Source organism: Protomyctophum parallelum (assembly GCF_964188405.1).
Source record: "Protomyctophum parallelum genome assembly, chromosome: 2".
NCBI classification, from domain to species: domain Eukaryota; kingdom Metazoa; phylum Chordata; class Actinopteri; order Myctophiformes; family Myctophidae; genus Protomyctophum; species Protomyctophum parallelum.
In genome coordinates, this window is record NC_139699.1 from 53,788,952 (window position 1) to 53,814,226 (window position 25,275).

The 25,275-nt window shown below is 42.6% G+C and overlaps 2 protein-coding genes and 1 long non-coding RNA gene across 3 annotated transcripts; all 3 read right to left on the reverse strand.

Moving 5' to 3' along the window:
- Window positions 1-2,446: 2,446 nt before the first annotated feature.
- LOC310854787 (ZP domain-containing protein-like) lies at window positions 2,447-11,201 on the reverse strand. The gene is made up of 6 exons (XM_083759466.1): window positions 11,137-11,201; window positions 10,674-10,861; window positions 10,134-10,531; window positions 9,387-9,486; window positions 9,027-9,204; window positions 2,447-2,627 (listed from the first exon to the last, which is right to left on the reverse strand). Exons 1-6 carry the CDS (start codon window positions 11,171-11,173, stop codon window positions 2,479-2,481), a joined length of 1,050 nt encoding a protein of 349 aa, XP_083615592.1. The 5' UTR covers window positions 11,174-11,201; the 3' UTR covers window positions 2,447-2,478.
- Window positions 11,202-11,601: 400 nt separating this feature from the next.
- Window positions 11,602-13,317, reverse strand: LOC310854788. The gene is made up of 3 exons (XR_014568928.1): window positions 13,277-13,317; window positions 11,818-11,959; window positions 11,602-11,733 (listed from the first exon to the last, which is right to left on the reverse strand). It is a non-coding gene; the product is annotated as an uncharacterized lncRNA (long non-coding RNA).
- Window positions 13,318-13,608: 291 nt separating this feature from the next.
- LOC310854680 (uncharacterized protein) lies at window positions 13,609-22,084 on the reverse strand (the record flags this gene model as incomplete). Its single annotated transcript, XM_083759355.1, has 6 exons — window positions 21,886-22,084; window positions 20,555-20,763; window positions 18,293-18,421; window positions 17,651-17,789; window positions 14,049-14,312; window positions 13,609-13,935 (listed from the first exon to the last, which is right to left on the reverse strand). The coding sequence occupies exons 1-6, from the start codon at window positions 22,006-22,008 to the stop codon at window positions 13,609-13,611; spliced, it is 1,191 nt and encodes a 396-aa protein (XP_083615481.1). The 5' UTR covers window positions 22,009-22,084.
- Between the last annotated feature and the right edge of the window lie 3,191 nt (window positions 22,085-25,275).

The following is a 25,275-nucleotide window of genomic DNA, read 5'->3' on the forward strand; positions in this document are numbered from 1 at the left end:
TTTAATGAGGACATTTCTCTTGACTTAAAAGATCAGAATCTGCAGCCATTTCAATTAAGTATGTGTAGTTTTAGGATAAGAATAAGGTGCTTTTCTGATAGTAATCATTGCTATAGAGCAGGGCTGCCCAAAAAGTAGATTGCGGTCTACCAGTAGATCACTGAGGTTGTGCAGGTAGACCACATGACAAGGCCTAAAAAAGATGTAATTTAAATATAAAAAATCACACCTGTGTGAAGTGAGGGGCGCTCTTATCATCATACATCATCATACGTCATCTCATTCCGGCCAATCGCAATTTGCATACTCACTTCTGTCTTCAATGAGATCTACGCCTCAGCGCAAATGATTTAATTTACGCTGAGGAAGGCCCTTGGGCCGAAACGTCCACACTGTTGTTGTTTGCTGCTGGGGGGAACAAAATAAAACAAGAATCCTATGGGATACAACGTGAGTGCTGGTATTCATTTCTACAGTCTGTGTCTTCCAGAACCGTGCACCCGTTACATTATAACTAGAGATGTCCCGAATCGATACACTTTATTCGTTTCCAATCCGATCCCGATACCACAATTTCTGTGTTAACCGATACCAAATACCGATACCAGATCATAATAAATAATAAAAAAGAAAGAATATCTTTGTAACGAAGTGGTCCTCCGTTACTGATATTTGGCACATTTAAGTATTTATATTTGCACACAAAGGAAGAGTCATGAGTTGAACTGGTTTATTGAGAGTATTGTGAACATGAAAATGTAATATGAGACTGTGTTATGGGTACTTGAATACTGACTGCTTCTGTTCTGTCTGTTCCAGTGTGTTCGGGCAAAAGAGTCCCCAGGCTACCAGAGCACCATAATTGGTCTGGACTGGACCACAGTGAAATGGCCAGGGGGTGTTTGAGTTATGTATTGGAGCTGCTAATGATAATGGGATATGTGGTTTATCTTGCAATAGTGGGCATCATTGATATTTACTTACCGGTGTAGTGATATAGATTTATAGGCTCATGTGATGTGGGTTATGTGGGTGGGGTTCAGAAGTGTTGCATGTTTAACCGGTAATATGGTAGAGTCCGCACTGATTGTTTCAGCTGCCTATAAAAGGCTGCCAGGGAGCACACACCCACTCAGTGTTAGATTCAGTGAGAGGGCATGGTGGAGCTGCACACCAACATGGCCCATTTGTTTGCTGCGTGTGCCATGCCATTTCCCATGCTGTACCACTTATTTTGGGAATAAACCATGGTGTGGCTGCCTTTTACATCCTGACTGTGTGCTCATTTCCAGCTGCTTATCGGGCAAACACTACATGGGCATGATGGCCTCATTTCATAATGATTACAACATACTTGATACTTCACATAAATATAAATATATATTTATTTTTAATGATTTCACTTCATGGAATATTTTGTGAAACACCACAAATTAAACAATACACTGTAAAATAATTCACACAGATAGTCCAAAAACATAGTAAGGTGACTTTTTAACCTGTTTTTGACATCCTTTTTAATTCCCCTTATATGAGTAGGAAGTATGAAATATATCAGAATTAGTCTACAGATTGGAAGCATCTAATCTAGCCTCGCGTAGCGATACTAATGTCCAGTGGTGAGCAGTGAGCTGGACATTAGTATTCCAAAGGTCATCGGTAGATATAAAGGACTGGAAAGAAGTCAGAGGATTTGTAACCTATGTAATGAAGCCAGAATTGGAGATGAGTACCATGTTTTGTTGGAATGTAAGAATACTAGCATTATATAAATTTCAGGCAAATTTTTTTACCCACCCAAATTAATTGCATTACTAAAATCTGAAAAACAAAAATAATAATCTATACATTGGGTGCTTTTCTGAAAAAAAATCTTCCGCTGTTCAAATAGGGAAAGCCTTCCGATATGTCTATATTGTGTAATGTATTGTATACTTTTGATTGTAGACTTTTATGAATCTGTGCTGCAAACCATGTGATCATGGTTGTGAGTTAAATAAATGATGGGGGCTGTCCAGGGCGCCGCCCCGGTAGTTCAGACACCGCACGCACCGGCGCGCAAATACAGCACGCAAATACAGCACGCAAATACAGCCCTACTAGTTCAAAGATCCACAGCACACCATGCACTGCTAATGTCACTGCATGGATATTAGTCTCTTCCCGCTCAGTGTTAGATCCCCCCCCCCCCCCCCCCCGCCCCATATTTGAATACTGGGCCCTGGTTGGTTATAGCCTGGTTGCATTGCAAAAGGCAGATGAAGGCTGGCTACACGGCTACATGATCTAATCACCATCCTAAATAATACACCATAATTCAAAATCACCTGTAAACATTCCCATTTAGATTAAATAGCAATCAATAGCAATTAAAGTATGGATTATTTCAAATAAGAAACTCCCCAGCCAATGACATGCATGTATAATGCCCCCCTTTAGAGCACTGTGCATCATCAGACACCACACGCATTGCTGCCTTTAACTTTCAGTGGATGGCAGGAGTTGATATTTCACCCCTGTATTCCGGACTTTGTACATGACCACAGCACAGATCATGGCGACAGCTGTGAGAAGACATCCAGCGATGAAGACCAGGTTCAAGTTCAGGTTCTGGTTCAGGCTGGTAGCTGAATAAATAATAAAAATAAAGCACACTGTTTCAGCCTGTAATGACAATCTCAAAAGGAAAAACATATTTTAAATAGTTTGTGATGCTAAACTATCGTAATGTAGTATTGTATGTACAGTACACTAGGTAGGCTACATTCAGTATAATAATATACTGAATGTATTATGTACTGTTATGACACTTTGTGTCCACTAGACGTCACTAAAATGCCAAAACAGACTTGGACTGAAACACAATACCTTACCAGACAGCCCAAATGAAAGGCAGTGATTCATAATAGTCCAGGCAAAATAGCATTTCCAGACAGACTAATTAAAAGAGATTTTTTTTCACCATAGATCATCTCTATGAGGTGTCTAGAATAACATACTAAAAGTCCTAAGAAATCCTAGATGCGGAAATATGTTTAATTCTCATCAATTCAAGATGTGTGCTAATACCTCGAGAAAACTAAACACCCTAATGGGCTTTTTTTTTTCTTTTGTCCTATCACAATGAAACTTTCCACAATGAATCTTAACATGAAAACTAAACTTTTTTGTATTACAAGTTTCTCTGAAACTTAATTTGAATATGCAAATTAGCTTAACACAAAAAATGCTGGAAACGTATCCATACGCTTTATTAATATCGAACGCCGTACGCGCGAAGCGTATGTATACGTTTTATACGTTTTTTTATTGCTTACTGTACATCAACGTCCTATGCTCCAGGACACCGAGGAAAATAACAGCGATCGTCTCCAGGAAGCTCCAATATGTGATCCGGGAGTAAAAAGCCCCTCCCTCCTGAAAAGAGGTCTGTCTGTGGCGAAGACGCTCCCTCCTCCAATGCCTCCATTACACGTATGGGTCTGCACGGCAACGGCATAGACCAACGCAGATGTCAGGGCATCTAAAATGGAGTTACCCATCTAGTAGTAGTCTAGTGTCTGTGAATACACTCGATTCCCCCTCCCCTCCTGTTTCTACATGGTTTCTCCCGAGGAATCTTTGTGGGGGGAGTCTGAGTCTCTTCTGCCCGGATCGCATTGCAGTTTGAGTTCCCTGGCCCCAGGCCACACTGCGCCTTGTAATCGCCTTGCACGGCTCTCTCATTCTCGGAAAAAGATATAACGCAGTCGTGTCGATTTGCCCTCTGCCAGTATATAAACCAAGAATAATCTTCAACGATCGCCATTTCATAACGTTTTCAACACGCACACGGCACACGCCATGATCAACTAACTGCCTGGCTACGTCTTCAGTCTTCACCAGCCATCGCTATCCGTTGTGTGGATCGCCATCGCGTCTTCACTTTGTTTGTTTGGGCAAGAAGCACGATCAGCGATGGAAAAGAGCTTTATATCCACGGCAGATAAGTAATGACGTATTATCGAAGGACCGCCATGATCAACTTACTGCCTACGTCTTCGTCAGCCAATGCAGCCATCATCGCTATCCGTTGTGTGATTGTGGATGTAGGCTATATCCACGGTATCGAGAGAGACGCCCGGCTGTGATATAGGTCTTATCACTGCAATTATAATGAATAAAAAGGCTACAATCACACAACGGATAGCGATGGCTGCATTGGCTGGTGACAACGTAGCCTCGGTCCCAGGCAGTTAGTTGATCATGGCGGTCCCTCGATAATACGTCATTACTTATCTGCCGTGGATAAAACTCTTTTCCATCGCTGATCTCTGCTTCTTTGCCCAAACAAAGTGAAGATAGCGTTGTCCAACAAAGCAGCCAGTTATTTGATCATCTCTCTCTCCTGTGCTTCTTTCCTCAAACATGTCCAGACATGTCAACCTCAACCACTAAACTCACCGATCCAGTAACGCATCTCACCGTTATACTATCGTTCTGAAGGCAGATATAAAAATAAACATAAATAAATTATTGTCATATACATACTACACACTGAATGAAAGCCCTAATTGTCTACTTTTAGGAGGAAAACAAATACATAATATTGATCCCATGTACAGTTTGTCAGTAGGATATTGAATGCAGTTGTTCAGGTCCAACTATTATTCACAAAATAAGGCCTATAGCGACATGTACATATTATATACCGTATGAAACAGAAGACCCTCTGCTTTCATAAGAAAAAAACTAATACTGTAATAATAATAAAAATCACACCCCTGTGAAGTGAGCATTTCCTCATGAAGTTATCATAGCGAGTTATAAAGGTTTAAAGTCACAGAGATTGACAGGCAGATATAAACATAAATAAATTATTATCATATACATACTACACACTGAATGAAAGCCCTGAATGTCTACTTTTAGGAGGAAAACAAATATACAAATATATACAAATATAGTTTGTCAGTAATTGGCTATTGAATGCAGCTTGCGCCCACCAGAGAGGATTTCAGAAAATGCATGGACCAGAAGAACTATTATTCACAAAATAAGGCCTATAGCGAAATGTACATACTATATACCGTATGAAACAGAAGACTCTCTGCTTTCATAAGAAAAATACTTCTACTGTAATAATAATGAAAATCACACCCCTGTGAAGTGAGCAGTGCAATGTTGCGCAACATTGCACTGCTCACTTCACAGGGGTGTGATTTTCATTATTATTACAGTAGAAGTATTTTTCTTATGAAAGCAGAGAGTCTTCTGTTTCATACGGTATATAGTATGTACATTTCGCTATAGGCCTTATTTTGTGAATAATAGTTCTTCTGGTCCATGCATTTTCTGAAATCCTCTCTGGTGGGCGCAAGCTGCATTCAATAGCCAATTACTGACAAACTATACATGGGACCATGTGTATTTGTTTTCCTCCTAAAAGTAGACATTCAGGGCTTTCATTCAGTGTGTAGTATGTATATGATATTATTTGTGTTCATTTTTATATCTGTCTGTCAATGTCTGTCAACTTCAACCTTCCATATCTCTGCTGTTTTTTCAAGCGAGCAGCGTGCCTTCAAAAGCAGGTTTTAGAAAAAGGTCAATATCTCCAGAATGGAAGATGGTAGAATCATAATTTTTTTTTTAAATTGAAGTGGACATGTTTGGCCTACTTTTTATTTATGCGATGTGATTCTCGCTATAAGAGGCCCCTCGCTGTGGGCCCCTAAAAAGTTCAAAAGTCCAATGTTAATCGCTTAGCACCAGCAAGCCTGAGCAAATAGAAAACTCTAGCATACAATGTGTTAATATATATTGAATATGCCCACATTTGCATATCACGAAAATTACTTTTCCCCAAAATGTATAATATTTACATTGTTGTTTGTTAATGATATCAAACACACTGATCAGACTTTCATGAACCATTTCCTCAAAATATTGTGACTTTATAGAATAAAAAAAACACCATTCATATGTATGACATGGCATAAATCCGTCAAATCTTCCTCCAACCATCCTACTGCTAATGGTTGATGGCAATGCTGCTTTTGGACTGGCCTCTAACCTGAAACCTGCCGGGCTTGGTTGTACCTACCGGGGGCATAACCCCCACCAGCAGTGTCTCAGTCCATCCCAGTCTTCTTGTTCCTGTACTCTGCAGACACGCCTGAAGCTGTTGCAGGCCATCTCCCACCTCCAGGTAGACTCCATCACACATCTCCCACCTCCAGGTAGACTCCATCACACAGCTGTCTCCTCCAGGTAGACTCCATCAAACATCTCCCACCTCTAGGTAGACTCCATCACACAGCTCTGTCACCTCCAGGTAGACTCCATCACACAGCTCTGTCTCCTCCAGGTAGACTCCATCACACAGCTCTGTCACCTCCAGGTAGACTCCATCACACAGCTCTGTCACCTCCAGGTAGACTCCATCACACAGCTCTGTCACCTCCAGGTAGACTCCATCACACAGCTCTGTCTCCTCCAGGTAGACTCCATCACACAGCTCTGTCTCCTCCAGGTAGACTCCATCACACATCTCCCACCTCCAGGTAGACTCCATCACACAGCTCTGTCTCCTCCAGGTAGACTCCATCACACAGCTCTGTCTCCTCCAGGTAGACTCCATCACACATCTCCCACCTCCAGGTAGACTCCATCACACAGCTGTCTCCTCCAGGTAGACTCCATCACACAGCTCTGTCTCCTCCAGGTAGACTCCATCACACAGCTCTGTCTCCTCCAGGTAGACTCTATCACACAGCTCTGTCTCCTCCAGGTAGACTCCATCACACAGCTCTGTCACCTCCAGGTAGACTCCATCACACAGCTCTGTCACCTCCAGGTAGACTCCATCACACTGCTCTGTCTCCTCTAGGTAGACTCCATCACACAGCTCTGTCTCCTCCAGGTAGACCCATCACACAGCTCTCCCACCTCCAGGTAGACTCCATCACACAGCTCTGTCTCCTCCAGGTAGACTCCATCACACAGCTCTGTCTCCTCCAGGTAGACTCCATCACACAGCTCTGTCTCCTCCAGGTAGACTCCATCACACAGCTCTGTCACCTCCAGGTAGACTCCATCACACAGCTCTGTCACCTCCAGGTAGACTCCATCACACAGCTCTGTCACCTCCAGGTAGACTCCATCACACAGCTCTGTCACCTCCAGGTAGACTCCATCACACAGCTCTGTCTCCTCCAGGTAGACTCCATCACACAGCTCTCCCACCTCCAGGTAGACTCCATCACACAGCTCTCCCACCTCCAGGTAGACTCCATCACACAGCTCTGTCACCTCCAGGTAGACTCCATCACACAGCTCTGTCTCCTCCAGGTAGACTCCATCACACAGCTCTGTCACCTCCAGGTAGACTCCATCACACAGCTCTCCCACCTCCAGGTAGACTCCATCACACAGCTCTCCCACCTCCAGGTAGACTCCATCACACAGCTCTGTCACCTCCAGGTAGACTCCATCACACAGCTCTGTCTCACACAGCTTTGTCTCCTACAGGTAGACTCCATCACACAGCTCTGTCTCCTCCAGGTAGACTCCATCACACAGCTCTGTCACCTCCAGGTAGACTCCATCACACAGCTCTGTCGCTACAATTATGTTGTGTGTTTCCTACTCCTTAAAGGTTTCACATGTGACATTAATTCATTTATTTTTAATGTCACAATGACACAATCCCTTTAATGTTTTGCAAATTCATCCATCCATTCATCTTCATCCGCTCATCCGAAGTCGGGTTGCAGAGAGTTCCAGACTTCTCTTTCCTGGGCCACGTTAGCAGGGGAACCTCCCCTGTTGTTGCTACCTTGTCGTGGTGGTGAGGCTTGTGTGCCTCTGTGACCCTGAGGACTATACCGGTGGGGGTTATGCCCCCGGTAGGTACAAACCCGGCAGGTTTCAGGTTAGAGGCCAGTCCAAAAGCAGCATTGCCATCAACCATTAGCAGTAGGATGGTTGGAGGAAGATTTGACGGATTTATGCATTTGTCATACATATGAATGGTGTTTTTGATGTTATTCTATGAAGTCACAATATTTAGATGAAATGGTTCATGAAATACTGATCAGTGTGTTTGATATCATTAATAAACAACAATGTAAATATTATACATTTTGGGGAAAAGTAATTTTCGTGATATGCAAATGTGGGCATATTCAATATATATTAAGCTACTTTGCATATTCAAATTAAGTTTCAGAGAAACTTGTAATACAAAAAAGTTTAGTTTTCATGTTAAGATTCATTGTGGAAAGTTTCATTGTGATAGGACAAAAGAAAAAAAGAAGCCTATTAGGGTGTTTAGTTTTCTCGAGGTATTAGCACACATCTTGAATTGATGAGAATTAAACATATTTCCGCATCTAGGATTTCTTAGGACTTTTAGTATGTTATTCTAGACACCTCATAGAAATGATATCTGTTGAAAAAAAATCTCTTTTAATTAGTCTGACTTTTGGGTCTAAAATGGGCTAGATTGCCTGGCCTATAAGGCTCAACTTGCATTTTCTGTTTTTTGTTTCTAATAGTGATAGTAGGTGGAGGGACAGATAAGGTAGAAAGAGAGAGAGAGAGGGGATGACATGCAGCTAAGCCAGTCCACACCAATTACTATAGGAAATGCAACTGTACTTGCAATGATTATGGCACTGGTCTGAAACTGCCTGGTCAGTCCAGACCACTGCAATTTCTTGCAACTGGTTGCAAGTTGCATTGGTGTGGACTGGTCTTTTAAGGGCCACATGGAACCTAGGCCGGTTGTGGTAAGGACTTGATAATAAGTACAGTATGCATTCTACCAGGTGCCCCTGGCAGTGCTGGCACACCTCTAATTTGCAGTGTTTTTTGTTGCTTCAATTAGAAAGGAGAGAGTGTGAGACATGCAAAATGGAGATGATATGATGAAATGCAGTGGGACTCAAACTGTGGGAATTGCACAAGAACTGGTGGATCAGCTATACGACTTACGAGCACACCCTAGTTCATCACAGACTTGAGAAAGGTTTGAGTTATACCTGTGCTCTCAGGTGACCTTCTCAGGCGCAGGGGACCCTGGGAAATGTAGTGTCTTTCCGTTTGAATGACACCCAGCTCCCTCCTCTTTCTAGACTGAGTGGATTTGATGCATCCCTGAGAGCATCTGGTGTTGGGGTTCCCAGCTTCACACAGGATCACTGAACAGCTGATGTACACCTGAAACATAAACGAGAATAACAACATCACTTTAAAACCTTCCTACATTTCTTTGCGGAAATAAATGTGTCATCATTTCATAGTTTAATTAAGCATTGATCGATATTACACAGCACCTGTACCGTATTTCGTGTTGACCCTGACAAGGAATTGACACCGCTACACTATAGATCCCTATTTACCTGATCATGCTCTCCTATGAATTTGAAGGCGTCCATTGAGAATTGGAAATGTTTCTCATGGCGTGGTGAAAAAACGTCAACAGTGTGGTCCACAGCACACCTGGTTGAAACCAAAAAGACAGATTTCAAGTTGGGTATTTGTCATTTATGTATTTCTTAAATAGAAATCACACCTGTGTGAAGTGAGGGGCGCTCTTATCATCATACGTCATCATGCATAATCTCATTCTGGCCAATCATTAGTCTTTTAATGTTTGTGTTTACAAAACTGGCCATTTATTGTCAATGGAATTTAATGTTTGTGTTAGGACAAGGTTTGTGTTTACACGCTCACTAAGGCCTGACTCACACGTGCACAACAGATTGATGTATAGCTGATGCATGAGACTTATTGACTGATGCAAGCTCGCAATTCATTTCCAATGGGAGTCACATGGTTTGACACAACATTTTTGTTGTATGAGGGGGAAGGGGGGCAGTCGAAACACAGCCGAAAGCTGTACAACACAAATGTTGTGTCAAACCATGTGACTCCCATTGGAAATGCATTGGGGCAAGATGTAAACAAACCCTTTGCTTACATCTACCATGCATCAATGATGTATGCTAGATGCAAAGGTGTGAGTCAGGCCTAAAAGCTGGACATAGGAGGGGTATAGCGCCCTCAAAAAAGAAAGATGTGTATAAGTGATTTATTCTGTTATTTACCTAAATCAATGACAATAAATAAGTATTATCTTCACTCACCCATGTTCTATGATGGAGTAGGTTGGCTGGTAGTTGGGGTTATCGTACGGTGCAGCTCTGCAGGACTCCACAAACAGTTCGGTGTTGTTGACTGAAGACGAGGCCTCTATCTGCATGTAAATCTTGTCCCCTACATCGTACTCCAGTGGGTAAGAGCGTGGGTCCTTCATTGAGGTGAAACGCTGGCTCTGGAAGAACTCAAACTGGTAGGTGAAGGTACCAAAGCCTTTCTCCTCGACTATGCGGATTCTGTGTAAATTGAAGCTCATGGTCACGTTGCCAGTCTTGGGGTACAGGCAGTAGAACTCCACCTCCAACAGGTGCTTGCGAGTGATCACGGCATTGTCATCGTCGACGGAGGTGATTGCATTTTTGAAGATGATGTTATTGTCATCCTCCTGCATGGAAAAATTAATATTTTGTATGACAAGCTAACTTGTACTTTAAGTAATGCAAATATTGAACAGTGCTGTTTAACATTGTTGACAGACAGACAGACAGACAGACAGACAGACTATAATCCAGGAATGAGCTCTTTACCTCAATCTGAGTACCACAGTCACTGAGGGGGACTACTGCGATGATATGAGTACTGTTTTGTTGCCCGTCCACTCTGCAGGCCACGTTGCCTACTTCATTAAGTCGCAGATGACCTACGTTTCCCTTGAATGAGGCTTTTTCCACCTCTACCGTCATGGCTGTTTCATTGCAAATCACATTGGCTATCACTGAAATACATTGTAAATAAACAAATACAGTAAATACATTTGTTCTGTTGCACCAATCAAAAATACGGTGTATGCTAAAATTGTGGTTACGACCGAGATAATGTTACTGAGGGGCACTATCCCCTCCAATGTCTGGCTTTCAGAATTTTGTTATTTTGTTGGCAGCCAAGTCTATGGATTTTTAATGTTTGTTTAGATCATTTTAAACCGACATTACCAGGGGCCCCTGCTTCACACAAGCGTTATTTTATTTGGTGGATATCAACAAGACTCACCTTGTCTCGATACCACCTGCACAACAACACACCTCATCTCAGATTGATAGATGCGAGACCTGAAACGAGTGACAAACAACAGATGTGTGTTCAAGGTCAAGGTCTGCCTCTTAGCTAAATGTTTTGAGAACGGATTAAACCTGGTGAGAATGATCAGTAGGCTGCCTCGCGGTCATAGTTGAAAGATGTAAAATGTCATCAAATTCAATGGTGGTCTGTGGCGCAAATGGACGTGGTTCAAAGGTGGCAGGGAATGAATTAAGTGCCCCAGGGGGATCTAGAAACAGAGCCTACAGGTGGATGCAGTGGGACTTGCAAAACTACATGCAGGATCTCTCCTGCTAACGCTGTGTTGAAAGGTGCTATATAAATAAACATTGACATTATTAAGTCAAGTCAACTCCCCTCCCAGAGAATCTGTATAGCCTTGGAATGAAGGAATGTGAGGCTTACCCATACGATGCCTCAACAACAAAGCAAATGGGGAAGTGTTGTCCCACGTCATCGGGAACGGGAGTCCATCTGATGACATACTCGTCTCGTGTGGTCTTATGCTTAGTGACATTCAACGGTCCACTGAAGACCATATCATAGACTCTGTATAAAGAAAATGAACAGATTTCATCTCGCATGCTTAACATTTTTGTCATAAACGCACTTTGGTTCCACCCTTTGTCTTACGTGGAGTGTGTGGCTTGTGCTTTGACTCTGATCTCTGTCTCTTTGTTGACTTCACCTTGGAGTTGCTCTCCGTTCCTGGGTGTTGGATGCAGCAGCCTTGGTAAATATTCTCCCTCCTCACACGACGGAGCTGATGGATCAACTGCAATTTAAATGAAAATCATTTGTGACCCTCGACAGTAACATGATAGCTATTAACAAGTAACACGTACAGTAAGACGCGCGAACGCAGGAAGAGAAAGCAGCTCGTAAATTGCAATAAAAACAATTAGAATAAACAAGTAAGACGCGCAAACGCGGGAAGCGAACGCAGCTCGTGTGTGTGTGGTTGTGTGTGTGCTACAGCTGCGCCCTGTGTGTGTGTGTGTGTGTGTGTGTGTGTGTGTGTGTGTGTGTGTGTGTGTGTGTGTGTGTGTGCTACAGCTGCGCCCACTGGTGGCGGGCGGGTGGTGTAACAGCGGGACACACAGACATTCAGCCCTTGCTGTCATAGTAAGTGGCTCACTGCGTTCGCAATTACGTACTTTAAGGTTTTTTTTAAGTTCTTCTTCATGTGTATGTGTGCGTGCGTGCATGTTTATTTTATTATTTAAGTTGTGTGTGTGTGTGTGTGTGTGTGCGTGTGTGTGTGTGTGTGTGTTTTGTGTGTGATACAGCTGCACCCTCTGGTGGCGGGCGGGTGGTGTTACAGCGTGACACACACACACAGACACACAGACATGTGTTAAGTTTTGTGTGTGTGTGTGTGTGTGTGTGTGTGTGTGTGTGTGTGTGTGTGTGTGTGTGTGTGTGTGTGTGTGTTTGTGTGTGATACAGCTGCACCCTCTGGTGGCGGGCGGGTGGTGTTACAGCGTGACACACAGACAGACACACATGTTCTGCTAGGTCTCATAGTTAGTGCTCACTGAATTCGCAATGAGGGATAAATTGAGCTGGCATCACTAACCTTTGACCACAATGGAAACCTTTTTGTGAGGAGAGGGGACTTTGATATCAAAGACCAGGGGCCAATCATATCACTTTTCTGAGCCTAATTGTTCACAAAATAAAACGCCAGGACACAGAAAATCCACTGAATGTTCAAAGGTACACAATACACAGTAGTCTGACAGGAGTCTGATCGGGAGTCAAACCCGCGACACGCTGTCAGGGATTACCGGCGTGCCCAGATGGCTACACAGTAGCCGTCCCGGGCCATAAAATATATTTGTTTTAAATTCAATCAATCAATGCTAAGCGGTCCAGCGGTTTGTGACATTAGCGCAAGACACTGGACTCATCTTTCTGTTTTCCAGCAGCTCTCCTCAACGGCCATGCCCCCAGGGGATATTCACTGGGGAACATTCCAATCACGAAAGTCACATTGAAAGGAACAAAGTGTAACCGTGGCATCAAACTTCTGTTTTCCCACAACGTTATCATCAACCATTAGTATTACGCATGCATAGTGTTGACTTACCAAGGAAAGCGAAATGTAAAGGAAGTTTGCTGAGAGGAGACCGTGGAGAACGTGGAATTGTGGTCGTGGTTGAAGGTGGAGCAGTGGGTGGGTTGATAGTTGTTGCAGGGGTGGTTGATGTACGGGGCCTGACAAACCTTGTAGGAGCAGTGGGTGGGTTGATAGTTGTTGCAGGGGTGGTTGATGTACGGGGCCTGACAAACCGTGTAGGAGCAGTGGGTGGGTTGATAGTTGTTGCAGGGGTGGTTGTACGGGGCCTGACAAACTGTGTGTTTGTTGTAGCTCTGGTTGTGCTGGTGGGTGGTGTAGTGGGTGGAGCAGTGGGTGGGTTGCTAGTTGTTGCAGCAGCAGTGGAAAATCTCTGTGGAGCAGTGGAACGTGGAGTTGTGGTCGTGGTTGAAGGTGGAGCAGTGGTTTGTATCCACCACCAAGGGTGGATCCAAGCAGTTGTAATCCTTGGTGGTGGGGTGGCTGTTGTTGAAGGTGGAGCAGTGGTTTGTATCCACCACCAATGGTGGGTCCAAGCAGTTGGAATCCTTGGTGGTGGGGTGGTTGTTGTTGAAGGTGGAGCAGTGGTTTGTATCCACCACCAAGGGTGGATCCAAGCAGTTGGAACCCTTGGTGGTGGGGTGGTCGTTGTTGAAGGTGGAGCAGTGTTTCTCCACCACCCCCAAGGGTTCCAAGCAGTTGTAGAAGTTACGTTGATCGTCTCAGCAGTTGTAGCAGGGCTTTGTCTCCACCACCAAGGGTTCCCAGTAGTTGTAGAAGTTACGGCGATAGTTGCGTTGACAGGTGCAGCAGTGGTTTGATTCCAATACCTCCAACGAGGTCCAGCGGTTGTTGCACTCCACCACCAGGGGTGGGAACGCGAACGCCTGCGTCTCCTCCCTGCCCTCGACTGCAGCGGAGACCTGCTGGACTGAGATCCATCCGTGTAGGCCAGAGTGATGTGTCGTCTTGGAAAGTCCTCGACCACCAACTCAAGTATATTGACGCGTTGCGATGAAGAGGCGCCATAGTGCAATGTGCAAGAATCCTAAAAGGACAAAGGAGTAAACGTTTGGCATTTCTGTTCATGATGAGTGGTAGGAGATATCTTCATTGTTTTAACAAGTTGGTTATCGTGCCGGCATGTGTACAGTACAGTAGCCTACAATAATGGAGCAGCTCGCTTGGTCTTCAACCAGCCAAAATTCTCACATGTCTCCCCCCTGCTCCGCTCCCTCCACTGGCTCCCGGTCGCTGCCCGCACAGAATACAAAACTCTGATGCTGGCATTCAAAGCAACCAAAGGTATGGCTCCCCCATATCTTACAAGTATGATTGAACCCTACAAACCCTCCCGCGCACTCAGATCAGCCAACGCAGGGAAACTGGAAGTACCCTCACTAAAAACGCCGGGACAACGCTCCACACGTCCCAAACTCTTCTCCCTTCTGGCTCCAAAACTATGGAATGCACTTCCCATTGCAGTCAGAACTGCAGCATCACTCCCAATCTTCCGCCGTAGCCTTAAAACCCACCTTTTCAGACTCCATCATGGCCCATAGCACTTACCCTAACCCCTTAGATAGCATTTATGTTGGCTTAGATAGCATTTGACACAGACTTATAGCATGTTATGTAGACAGCACTATAATTGTATTGTATATAGTCATAGCACGCCATAGTACATATGTATAGCATAGTAGTGAATATGTATAGTTTATTATGTATAGTGTATGTATAGTTTCATCATGATATTCCGCTGTTACCTTCTTAGCTTACGCATGTTTCATGATAAATGCTTTTATGTGATGTATTCCCATGATTTTGTTCTTGCTTAAATGTAAGTCGCTCTGGATTAAGAGCGTCTGCTAAATGCCTAAATTGTAAATTGTAATTGTAAAATTGTAAATTGTAAATTGTAATGGTTCTAAATGTGGGGTCTGTGGAGCGCAAAGGGTCTTAGATATTTAAATGGACCCAAAAAAGGATTAGATAGATACAGAATGTTGAGAATAACATTTCCAGTTGGTAGTTTCAAAGGGATCATCTTACAGTAGATGTACAGTCCAACACCTGCACATGCAGGTTCGAATGTGTACTAGCCTTGGTATAGGTCTAGGCCTATAATTTATATTTATTATTTCTGCTTATTTTGTACATGTGTATTTGCTCTGTGCACAATTTTGCGCTTTGTTACTGATAGATCGCAGATTACTATGAAAACCTGCAAAACCCGTCAGTCTGTTCGTCTGTCACTCCTCGTGACATCACGGCTCCATATATGGTCACACCTCGTGACATCACTCCTCCATACATGGTCACGCCTCGTGACACGTATATGGCCGTCTCCATATATGAAGATCACGACACGGACCTCATCTAACCCTGGATAACCATGCATGGAGAAGGCTGGATCATCACCTAGACCGGCATACATATGGAGCCAGCCAGTAACTCTACATCTGACCTCAAACCCTTAGATCTCCATTATACTGTATGTAGCTGACCTGTTTGACATTCCATATGTTGATTCTCCCCACCCGTTCTTCCTCTTCGATGTCTCCCTTTTGACTGATACCTGTCTATAGACACTAGAAGACTCCACAATGTGAAACTGAACATTACAAACACACACTGCACAGCTGCTTCCATTAATTGACTGTCTTCAAGCTCCTTGGAGGTGTGGCTATGTGTAGCATCATATACTACTTATCTGTGTTGCCTAATGCTATCATAATTGTTTTGTGTTTGATGTGATGCCTTGGAAAACATTCAGACTCTATGAAGGAAAGGTGTAATTGTATAGTTGGTCTAACTCATGGGTCATGGTTTACCTTGTTTGAGTAGATTGGTCCAATTACTAATCATTGTGGGTGGGGTCTCACCTGGTATATAAGGGAGGCTTGTGGAAATGTTTGGGAGGGAATCCTGAGTGGAAAATGTTCAGTTTTGCTTGAGACTAACAAAGGAGACAACTCCAGGGGAGAGCTGCCAGGGCCAGGAAGGCATAGCCTCGTTTCAGTTTCTTGGTTTGTTGTTTTTCCTTAGTTTAGTTGTCAAGTGTTACTTTCTTACTTTCTGTTATGTGAAAGTGTATTGTTAAGTCTTTATTCTGGAAGTATTATTTTTGCCTGCACAGTTGAATCCGGCATGGGTCGTTCACTCTGTGTTTTGAGGTCCATAAAATACCAAAAGAGATTTACATTCTTGGACTGTCGATTCTTGGAGCCTTGGCCGTTCGGGCAACTTTACACTGTCCATTCAAAATCTAGACAGACGGCGAAAACTAGAGTTCTCAACAGGCGCTAAAATTAAGGCCCAGCCCTAACTGGGCCCTCATCAAACCCTGTACACTCAAAGACACTGCCCCCGCTGCCACCCTTAGATCGCCATATATGGAGCTGACCTGTTCTGACATTCCATAATGTTGATCTGACCTTATCGAACCCTGTACACTCAAGACACGCTCCATATATGGCCAGACCTCATCAAACCCTGTGCCCTCAAGACACGGTCCCCGCTGCCACCCTTAGATGTCCATATATGGAGCTGACCTGTTCTGGCATTCCATATGTTGATCTGACCTCATCAAACCCTGTACACTCAAGACACGCTCCATATAATATCGCCAATACAACCTTCATTCCATGTGTTGATCGGTCAGATCAACACATGGGGGTCACCCCATGCCAAAGCGCCAGCGCTCGCCCAGCAGTCCGCCGTCACCAGGCGGATGCGTGCGTCTTACTGCTGTATATTTTATAGGTACTATTTGAGGTGTATCATGGATGTATTAAGCCCAACACACACCGGCTCCGTCCGACGCGGCGCGTTGCGGCGCCGCCTGGAAAATAGAACTGGTTCTATCGGCGCGCCAGGTGATGTGGCGCGACGCGGCGGACGGAGCCGGTGTGCGATAGGTTCATTGAAAATAATGGAGGCGGCTGTTTTGACGCGCGGCGGTCACAGACGGTGTGTGATGGGCTTTATTGGCTGTTCTGTAATTTGACATGTATACAAAGTAGATTTGAAGTGTAATTGTTGTTCTGCTCCTTGGCCAGTTCTCACTTGTAAAAGAGATTCAGTCTCAATGTGTTTTCACTGGTTAAATACAATAAAACATTTTTTTTTTAAACCAACCTACATTTTACTGCTTGTACCTGTTGTGTGAGGTCCAGGCGACCTTGAGGCGTTTGGCATTGGTGGAGCAGTATCTCCGAGCATTCAAGAAATTGAAATGAACCAAATTCCAGCAGCTGTGACTGATTCCCGTATAGGGATGATGAATTTCAATGTCAAGAAATGTGTTAGTAGACACCAAGACATTTCTTGGTAAGGAATCTCAGTACATCTTAGTATGAATAGAAATGACTCAACCTACGGTACCTGATCCAGGTGAAAGCCTGTGGGTTGAGTGCAGTGGCCACACTCGACACCCCGAGCGATACCATATCTGCATCGAACCTGGTCGCCATCCAGGTCATAGGTCGTCAGGTTGTATGACCTTGGGCAGTTCACAGGAACTCTAACACAAACATTAACAAGGAGGACAGAGAGTAAATTAATCAGCTCTGTAATGAGTCGATTGCAAAACAAATAAGCAAATAAACATTAAAAAAAAACACAAATTGGAAGATGTTTCACATATGGTAGTCTACCCTAATACATCATATCATCAGTTCATGGCTACTGGGGAATAATAATATACAATGAGATGTATTTTAAAAACACAAAAAATAGAAGACTCTCACACACTGAAATAATGGTGTCACAAAAGTACACAGCAGCGTACGTACAACAGGTGAAAAGATCCTAATACATTATGTTACACAGGGTTGGATTTGCTGGTAATGGTGGACAATCCATGGCTCTGCTTTTGGCCTGCACTAATAGTCTATAGGCTTCAGTTACAGTTGGTAGTCAAAATGTGTCAATATTCTGACATGCTATGTATACATCCAAAATTATAATGTAATATTCATTTAAGCTGATGACCAGAGATTAATTAGTGTATGGCATAAACCTTACCGCAGGAATGGTAGAATGGCAATAGCTGGAGAGCTGTTTGGTCTTCCAGTATCAGACCTTGTTCCCAAATCCACTTCAGTCAGTAGTGACCATGATCCACCGGGTGAAATCCAACAGCAGCTGGCATACCTGGTATATGGAAACAATGAGGGAAAAGATAATGCACTCTCTGAAAGCTTATTAGAGAAATGAAAGTGTTACGGACTGCTGTCCTTCTGATTATTGTAATTACTTACTTGTTTGTCCGGTGCTCCGATGCCCGTGGCAGCGTATGACGTAATGATTAATTTGTGCTTGATACGGCATTGGTTTCAGATTACATACATGTATACATAGGGGCATTACCTTTAATCCACCCGACACTGAAACATATCATTATTACATCACCATCTGCATCATACGCAGCCACGGCATACGCATAAAACAACCTTAATTGGTAACTAACGTACTAGTACTAACGTATTAGTAACTAACGTAACTAGTCAATGTTTTTTAAATCGTTTAAAATTAATTACAATCATTTACAAGGTTCAAAAGGTTCAAGGTTCATTCAAGAGTTGTCAAATAAGGAATATTTTCTTTGTCTAAAAGATAAACCCAAGGAAGATACTTAATACATATAATATAATCTAAGCTAGGGCGACTGTGGCTCAAGAGGTAGAGCAGGTCGTCCAATGATCCATGGGTCGGCGGTTCGAATCCCGGCTCCTCCTGTCTACATGTCGAAGTGTCCTTGGGCAAGACACTGAACCCCAAATTGCTCCCGATGTGCTGGTTGGTACCTTGCATGGCTTCCGCCCGCAATCGGTGTATGTGAATGTGTGTGTGAATGGGTGAATGTAATGCACAATCTGTAAAGCGCCTTGGAAAAAGGCGCTATATAAATGCACCATTTACCATTTAATAGGAAGATGGCCAACAATATGGCAACAATCATGGACATTCGTAAGGAAAGGTGCATATACCAGGAATGTCCCCATGAGGACTGCAAGGACAAGATTGTTGACCTTAAGAATGGAAATTACCGCTGTGAGAAATGTAATATAATATAACATTTCTTTTCTCCAATTAATATACTTTTTTATACATCTGATATCCATGTTTTATTTTTCTTTGAGAAACTACAAGTGGATCCTATCATCCTGGACACCTCTAAATCGATGGGACTGTATTTCTTTTATAGATGGAAGCTTTTACCATACATAGCTAAACCTATAATAATTCAATATTGAAACCGTTATTTCACAGAAAGGCTGAGATTTGAAAGTTCGTAGCTGTCAACAGTACTATTGCACGCTCTGCTTGCATACTAGTAGGCCATTTATGGCCTATTTGTGTGCAACACGCAAGTAGGCACTCGACGGAGTGCAGTTCTAGTTATTATTGTATTTGGTTAATTTGGGAATAAGGGTGATAAGTTGGAATATATATAACTTGTGGCCTGTGTTATACATTGTTCCTTTTGTGTTTCTCTGTAAGGTCAATGGATGGAGAGTGTTGGAGAATGAGTGTGGTGCTATGGTGATTGACAGAGTAATGTGAAGGATTGAGAACAGGTGGCTGTAGATTGACAGGTCCCACCCGGACCTGCCCCTTCTCCCTCATTCGCCTTTCCCGTCCACGCCCTGGTTCTCAGTGGAAGGTGCTCAGTCTGTCCTGACTGCTGTGAGGACGACAGCTTAATTCTGCAGCAGAATTGCTCCTGTCCATGTTGCTTTTTCTTTTGTTTGCCTTCGTTCGTTAGTTTTGTGAGTTAGTTTGTCTTTGAGTAAGTTATATTTTGTTATATTTTGTTATCTTTGTTTTGGGTTTTGAGTTCTCATTAAGTGACCCTTAGCATTTGTTCACTCTGTCATTAGTCAGCTCCTCAGTTATTTATTGTCCAACTTCCTATTGTTACTTATTGTCCTTTTGTATTTCCCTATTTAATGTTACACCGTCCTTTGTCCATCCCGTAAGCGTGTTTATTCACTTTTGTTTTGTTTCTCATGGTTAGGGACTTTTAGTTAGGGTTAATTTTATTTCTTAGGTAGCAAGTTTTCTATAATGTAAACTGACACCCTGAAGCCATTATGCACTTTTTCTTTTTATCTCTGTCCAAAGAATAAAGGAGAGATAATAAAACAAATCATCTTTTGTAAAAGCTGTCTCCTCATTATGTTGTTTCACCCTATACCCTAGACAGCTAGGGGGTCGTAAGTCATAACAGAAGGTAAAAAATAAGAGGCATAAAGAAAATGGAAATTGGGTGAAATAACTCACCTCATTTGAAAAGGTTTGTTACTTGGGACATTTGTTGTTACCACCGTTTCAGTTTCAGTCCACCTGCGACTATGGCTCAATGCATTAGTGCCAGTGTCGATTGTGCCTCTATGAGTAACGGATGAGGCACCACAGTCGCCACTGTAACAACGATTATAGGGATAACTTTGATACCTATCATCAAATGTTGATCTATAGCGGCTCACCACCTGTGGAAGAAAATCCAAAGGTCATAATATGAAGTCTTGCATAACGAGTTCAAAACTTTGAATCCCTATCCGATGAGTGGCTCTGATTTGGAATTTGGGTTGTTAAAAAAAAACAGGATTGGGATAGCTTTGACATCCGATAATATCAGGAAATCAAATAAAAGCTTTAAACTGGATCAAATCGTGTGTGTGTGTGTGTGTGTGTGTGTGTGTGTGGGGCCATTGATAGTCCATATGATTAATTTCTGAAATCCGTGAAAATATGATTGAGACATAAGACTAAGGAAATGTTCGTTCTACAACAGCATTTATAATTAATTATGATTTCATAGCAATTTTACTGGACTCAGAATGTGAGTTAATCAAAAACAGAACTAATAAATAATACATTTACACTAATAAACAGAAATAGAAAACGATGACAATAGATCGAAAAATTGTGGTAAATAGTGTCAATAAAGAAGATAAATGGGTTATTATTGCTATAGGTGGATCATACTGTACATCTCAACATGCTATAATTTGAATAATAATGTGTATAGCACTTTTCTACTCAGCCGCTTTACATGGAACATTTTAAATAAGTATTAATTAAGTCCCATAGATTCCCAAACATGTAGCCTACCAATTGCGTCTTAGTTTGCATTAATAGTTCAAGCATATCATCCAGACAAGCAGAACCATGCAGATTAATATTTGTTCTGGAACAGTGGTTTTCATGCAACCAGTCCTTGAGGGGGTTCCAGGTGGTCCCCAGCTAAATGATGGAGAGTTATTAACCAAATGGACCCTTATAGATCTTTAACTCTTGAGAGCATGAAATGAAACCAAAGGTGCATTAAGTAATTTACAAGAAGTCTACACAATTAGAGAATGTAGAATAGTTAAAAAAATTTATCAATGCTTTCCTGTTATCTCTCCTATATGGTACCAACATCAATATAGCATGGAATTGTGGACATAATCAACAAAATATTAAGTTTTAGGTCTGAGAGTCTAAAATCTCATCAGGTGGCTCAAATACCCAATAAATAATGGGCCTTGATATGAAAAGGGTTAATTCAAAACCACTGCTCTAGAACATTGACTGAATTATATAGTCAGGTTAAAATGTGCACTCACCCTGAACGTCCCATCTGGGTTTCTTCCCCTGGCAGTGAAGGAGCTGCTGCCTCCGTAGAAGTGTGATGCACTGGCCAGTGATGCCATCAGGACCAGCATCACCACAGTGCCAGAAGAAGCCATGGTGCCAACTGACTCTCTGATGTGCTCAGGCTATGTGCAGCAGGTATATTTATAGCGAAATAAGAAACCTCAATCGTTGGTTGCTTAAACTTGCAGACAAAAGAAACCTAAAATACTTGTTGCATATTTCCTTTGCTTTTGGAAATTCCAAACGGCTTTATACTGTATTGTGCTCCAGTTAGCTAAACTGGTTTTTTAATTATCTCGTTCTCAACATTTATCATGCCTGCACGCACATACTTTACTTTATATGTTTATTTGGACATGACAATGCATAATTGCATATTGTTTCCCGGTGCGGCAACCAATATGCAACCACTCCTCGAGTGGTTGCTCTGGTACTGATTCCCCTATCAGGCTGTCGTTTAATGAATTCACTTAGGGGGGGCGGGCACAGACCATGTACACACACACACACACACACACACACACACACACACACACACACACACACACACACACACACACACACACACACACACTGTGTGTGTGTTACAATTATAAACTGAGATGCTATACAATGCCACAATTATGTCTAAATCTGAATATAAAAAAATGAAAAGCAAACATTATTGAATTTGCTATACTTTTGTGCAAATTAAATTTGTGAACATCTATCAAAAACAGAAGTCATATTACACCATACACCATACATGAATAACACCATTCCATTCACCTTCAAAAACCATTCCATCTCCACCATTCCACCATTCCATCTTCACCATTCCATTCACCTCAAAAACAGAAGTCATATTACACCATATACCATACATGAATAACACCATTCCATTCACCCTCAGCTCAGACATTCGCTCCTCCGTCAAAAACATTGGCTTCACCTTCAACAGTACCTTCACACTCAATAAACACATCAGTTCCATAGTTAAATGCAGCTTTTTTCAACTACGACTGTTGGCCACGGTAAAACCATATCTCCCACCGAAACAGCTGGAGATGGCAATACACGCTTTCATATCATCCAGACTAGACTATTGCAACTCCCTCCTCTTCGGCACCGACCAGGCATCACTCAAGCGTCTGCAGTTGGTACAAAATGCAGCTGCTCGCCTCCTCATCAACACAAAAAAGCGAGAACACATAACCCCGGTTTTAGCTGAACTGCACTGGCTCCCTGTTACATATAGAATAGATTTTAAGATTATTTTATTCACGTACAAATCCCTGCATGGCCTGGCCCCTTCATATCTAACAGAACTTTTGGTCCCTTATACCCCACAAAGGGATGCTGAGGTCAGCAGACAAGCTGCTCCTGGAGGCTAACAAGACGAACCTTAAAGACTAAATACTCTGCCCTTTAACATAAAAACTCTGTTGAGTCTTTTAAATCACTTCTTAAAACACACTTTTATAATTTGGCTTTTAATCGCACCTATGCTTGTGTTTTGTTTATTGCACTGTTATTGTGGCTTTAATTGTTGATGCTTTCTGATTTTGTTGTTGTGGATGTTTTTAGTTTTGATCTCACTTTGGTCAATTTCGATTGTTTTAAATGTGCTCTATAAAATAAAGTTTGATTTGATTTGATTAGTATAAAATCTTATTTAAATGATACATAGTACAGAATGTATATGGCAATGACAGTGACCATGATTAGAATGTACAATGGGTTTCTTTAATTTCCCATTTCCCAATAGTATTTAATTCCTCACGTACAAACTTCTCTTTAACTGGGATAAGATAATGGTCCATAGATTGTGTGTAGAATGTTTCACGCAAATTGCTCAAAAAAAGAAACAAGTGCCATGACTTTTGGCCGAACAAGGCATGAGTTATGCCTGTTCAAAGGTTTCATTTTCAAACAATTGCTATAGCGCCCCCCTTTGGTCAATTGGAGTAAGACTGGTTTCAGTGCTATTTGGCATGACCCTCTACCATACTGTAAAGTATCATGAGCATGTGATGCTGCTTGTATGTATTATGGTCAGAAGAAGAATTTTCACAAAACAGCAACTTTCATTGGTTCATAAAACCTTCATTTTTTGTAGAAATCCATTTTGATCAAAGATCATCGGAGGAGATAGATTTAAACAGTTTTTCATATAATTCAAAATGGCGGGAGATCTAAAGTAAGAACACAACACTTGAGGAGGGCATGAGGAGATGCATAATGTATATCGAAGTTTCATTGCCGACGGTCAAACAGTTCATGAGCTATGCACGTTCAAAGTTTGCATTTTCAATTGAGTGCATATCCCTCCTCTGCCATATTACCAAGTTTCGCGAAAACCAACTGCATGGTTCAGCCACATCCTCAGATCATCGGATAAGGCCCATAGACTGTAAAAAAATATGGACAAAGCGTTCGCCGGGTCTGATATGGATGTAAAATGAAGCCAGTCAGTCCTTGTATTGTAAATCGCCATCTTTCTAGATCCGTTTTGGCCCAGCTGGCCATTGGCTGGCCCAGACAACGAGGCGGGACTTCCCCCCTTCTTTTTAGTTGGTTTTATTTTGACTCGAACGGGGGGTGGCTCCCGTTCATAGACTGTAACGGTAGCCACGGCCCTCAGAACATACGCGACTTTATGGTAATATTTTTAATAAATGGGACCATAATTTTCCAAAAAGAATATTATGACATGAGAAATGAGACTTTAAAATAGTGACTGGAAGCAGAAAGTATTCATGACCATGTTTATTAAGGTAATACAGTCTAGGTGAAGTTGCACCACAACAGCGCCACAACAGGCTATTATATGAACTTTCAGGATGTCCCGATTTCCTTAGTGGCTTCACAAAATATCTGTCTGACTGCCCCCCTGATAAGGCCCTACTTGTGGTCCCTAGGACGAACCTATAGTCACCAGTGGCCGCCCGGGCACCTAGATTATGGAATGCTCTACCGGTGCATGTAAGGTTAGCACCCAAACGGGCCAATCCTACAAACTTTGAAAGCCAATGTTAGCCAATTAGGATGGAATCTGAAATATCGGACAGATCCGTCTTGAACACATGACTATAGGGAGTAACGACTTGCGGGATTTTTGGACAGAATCTGGAGGAGTTCTCCCCCTCTGCCACCCAGATGGAAGACCGCATCACTGCATGCCTGGCTGACATCTCACAGTGGATGTCTTCCAACCACCTCAAGCTGAACCCAGACAAGGCTGAGCTTCTGTTCTTCCCAGCTAAGTCATGCCCTATGCGGGAGCTAACTATCTCCGTAGACAACGCCCTGGTAAAGTCTGTCCCGACAGCCAGGAACCTTGGTGTTGTCCTGGACAGTCAGCTCTCGTTCAAAACACA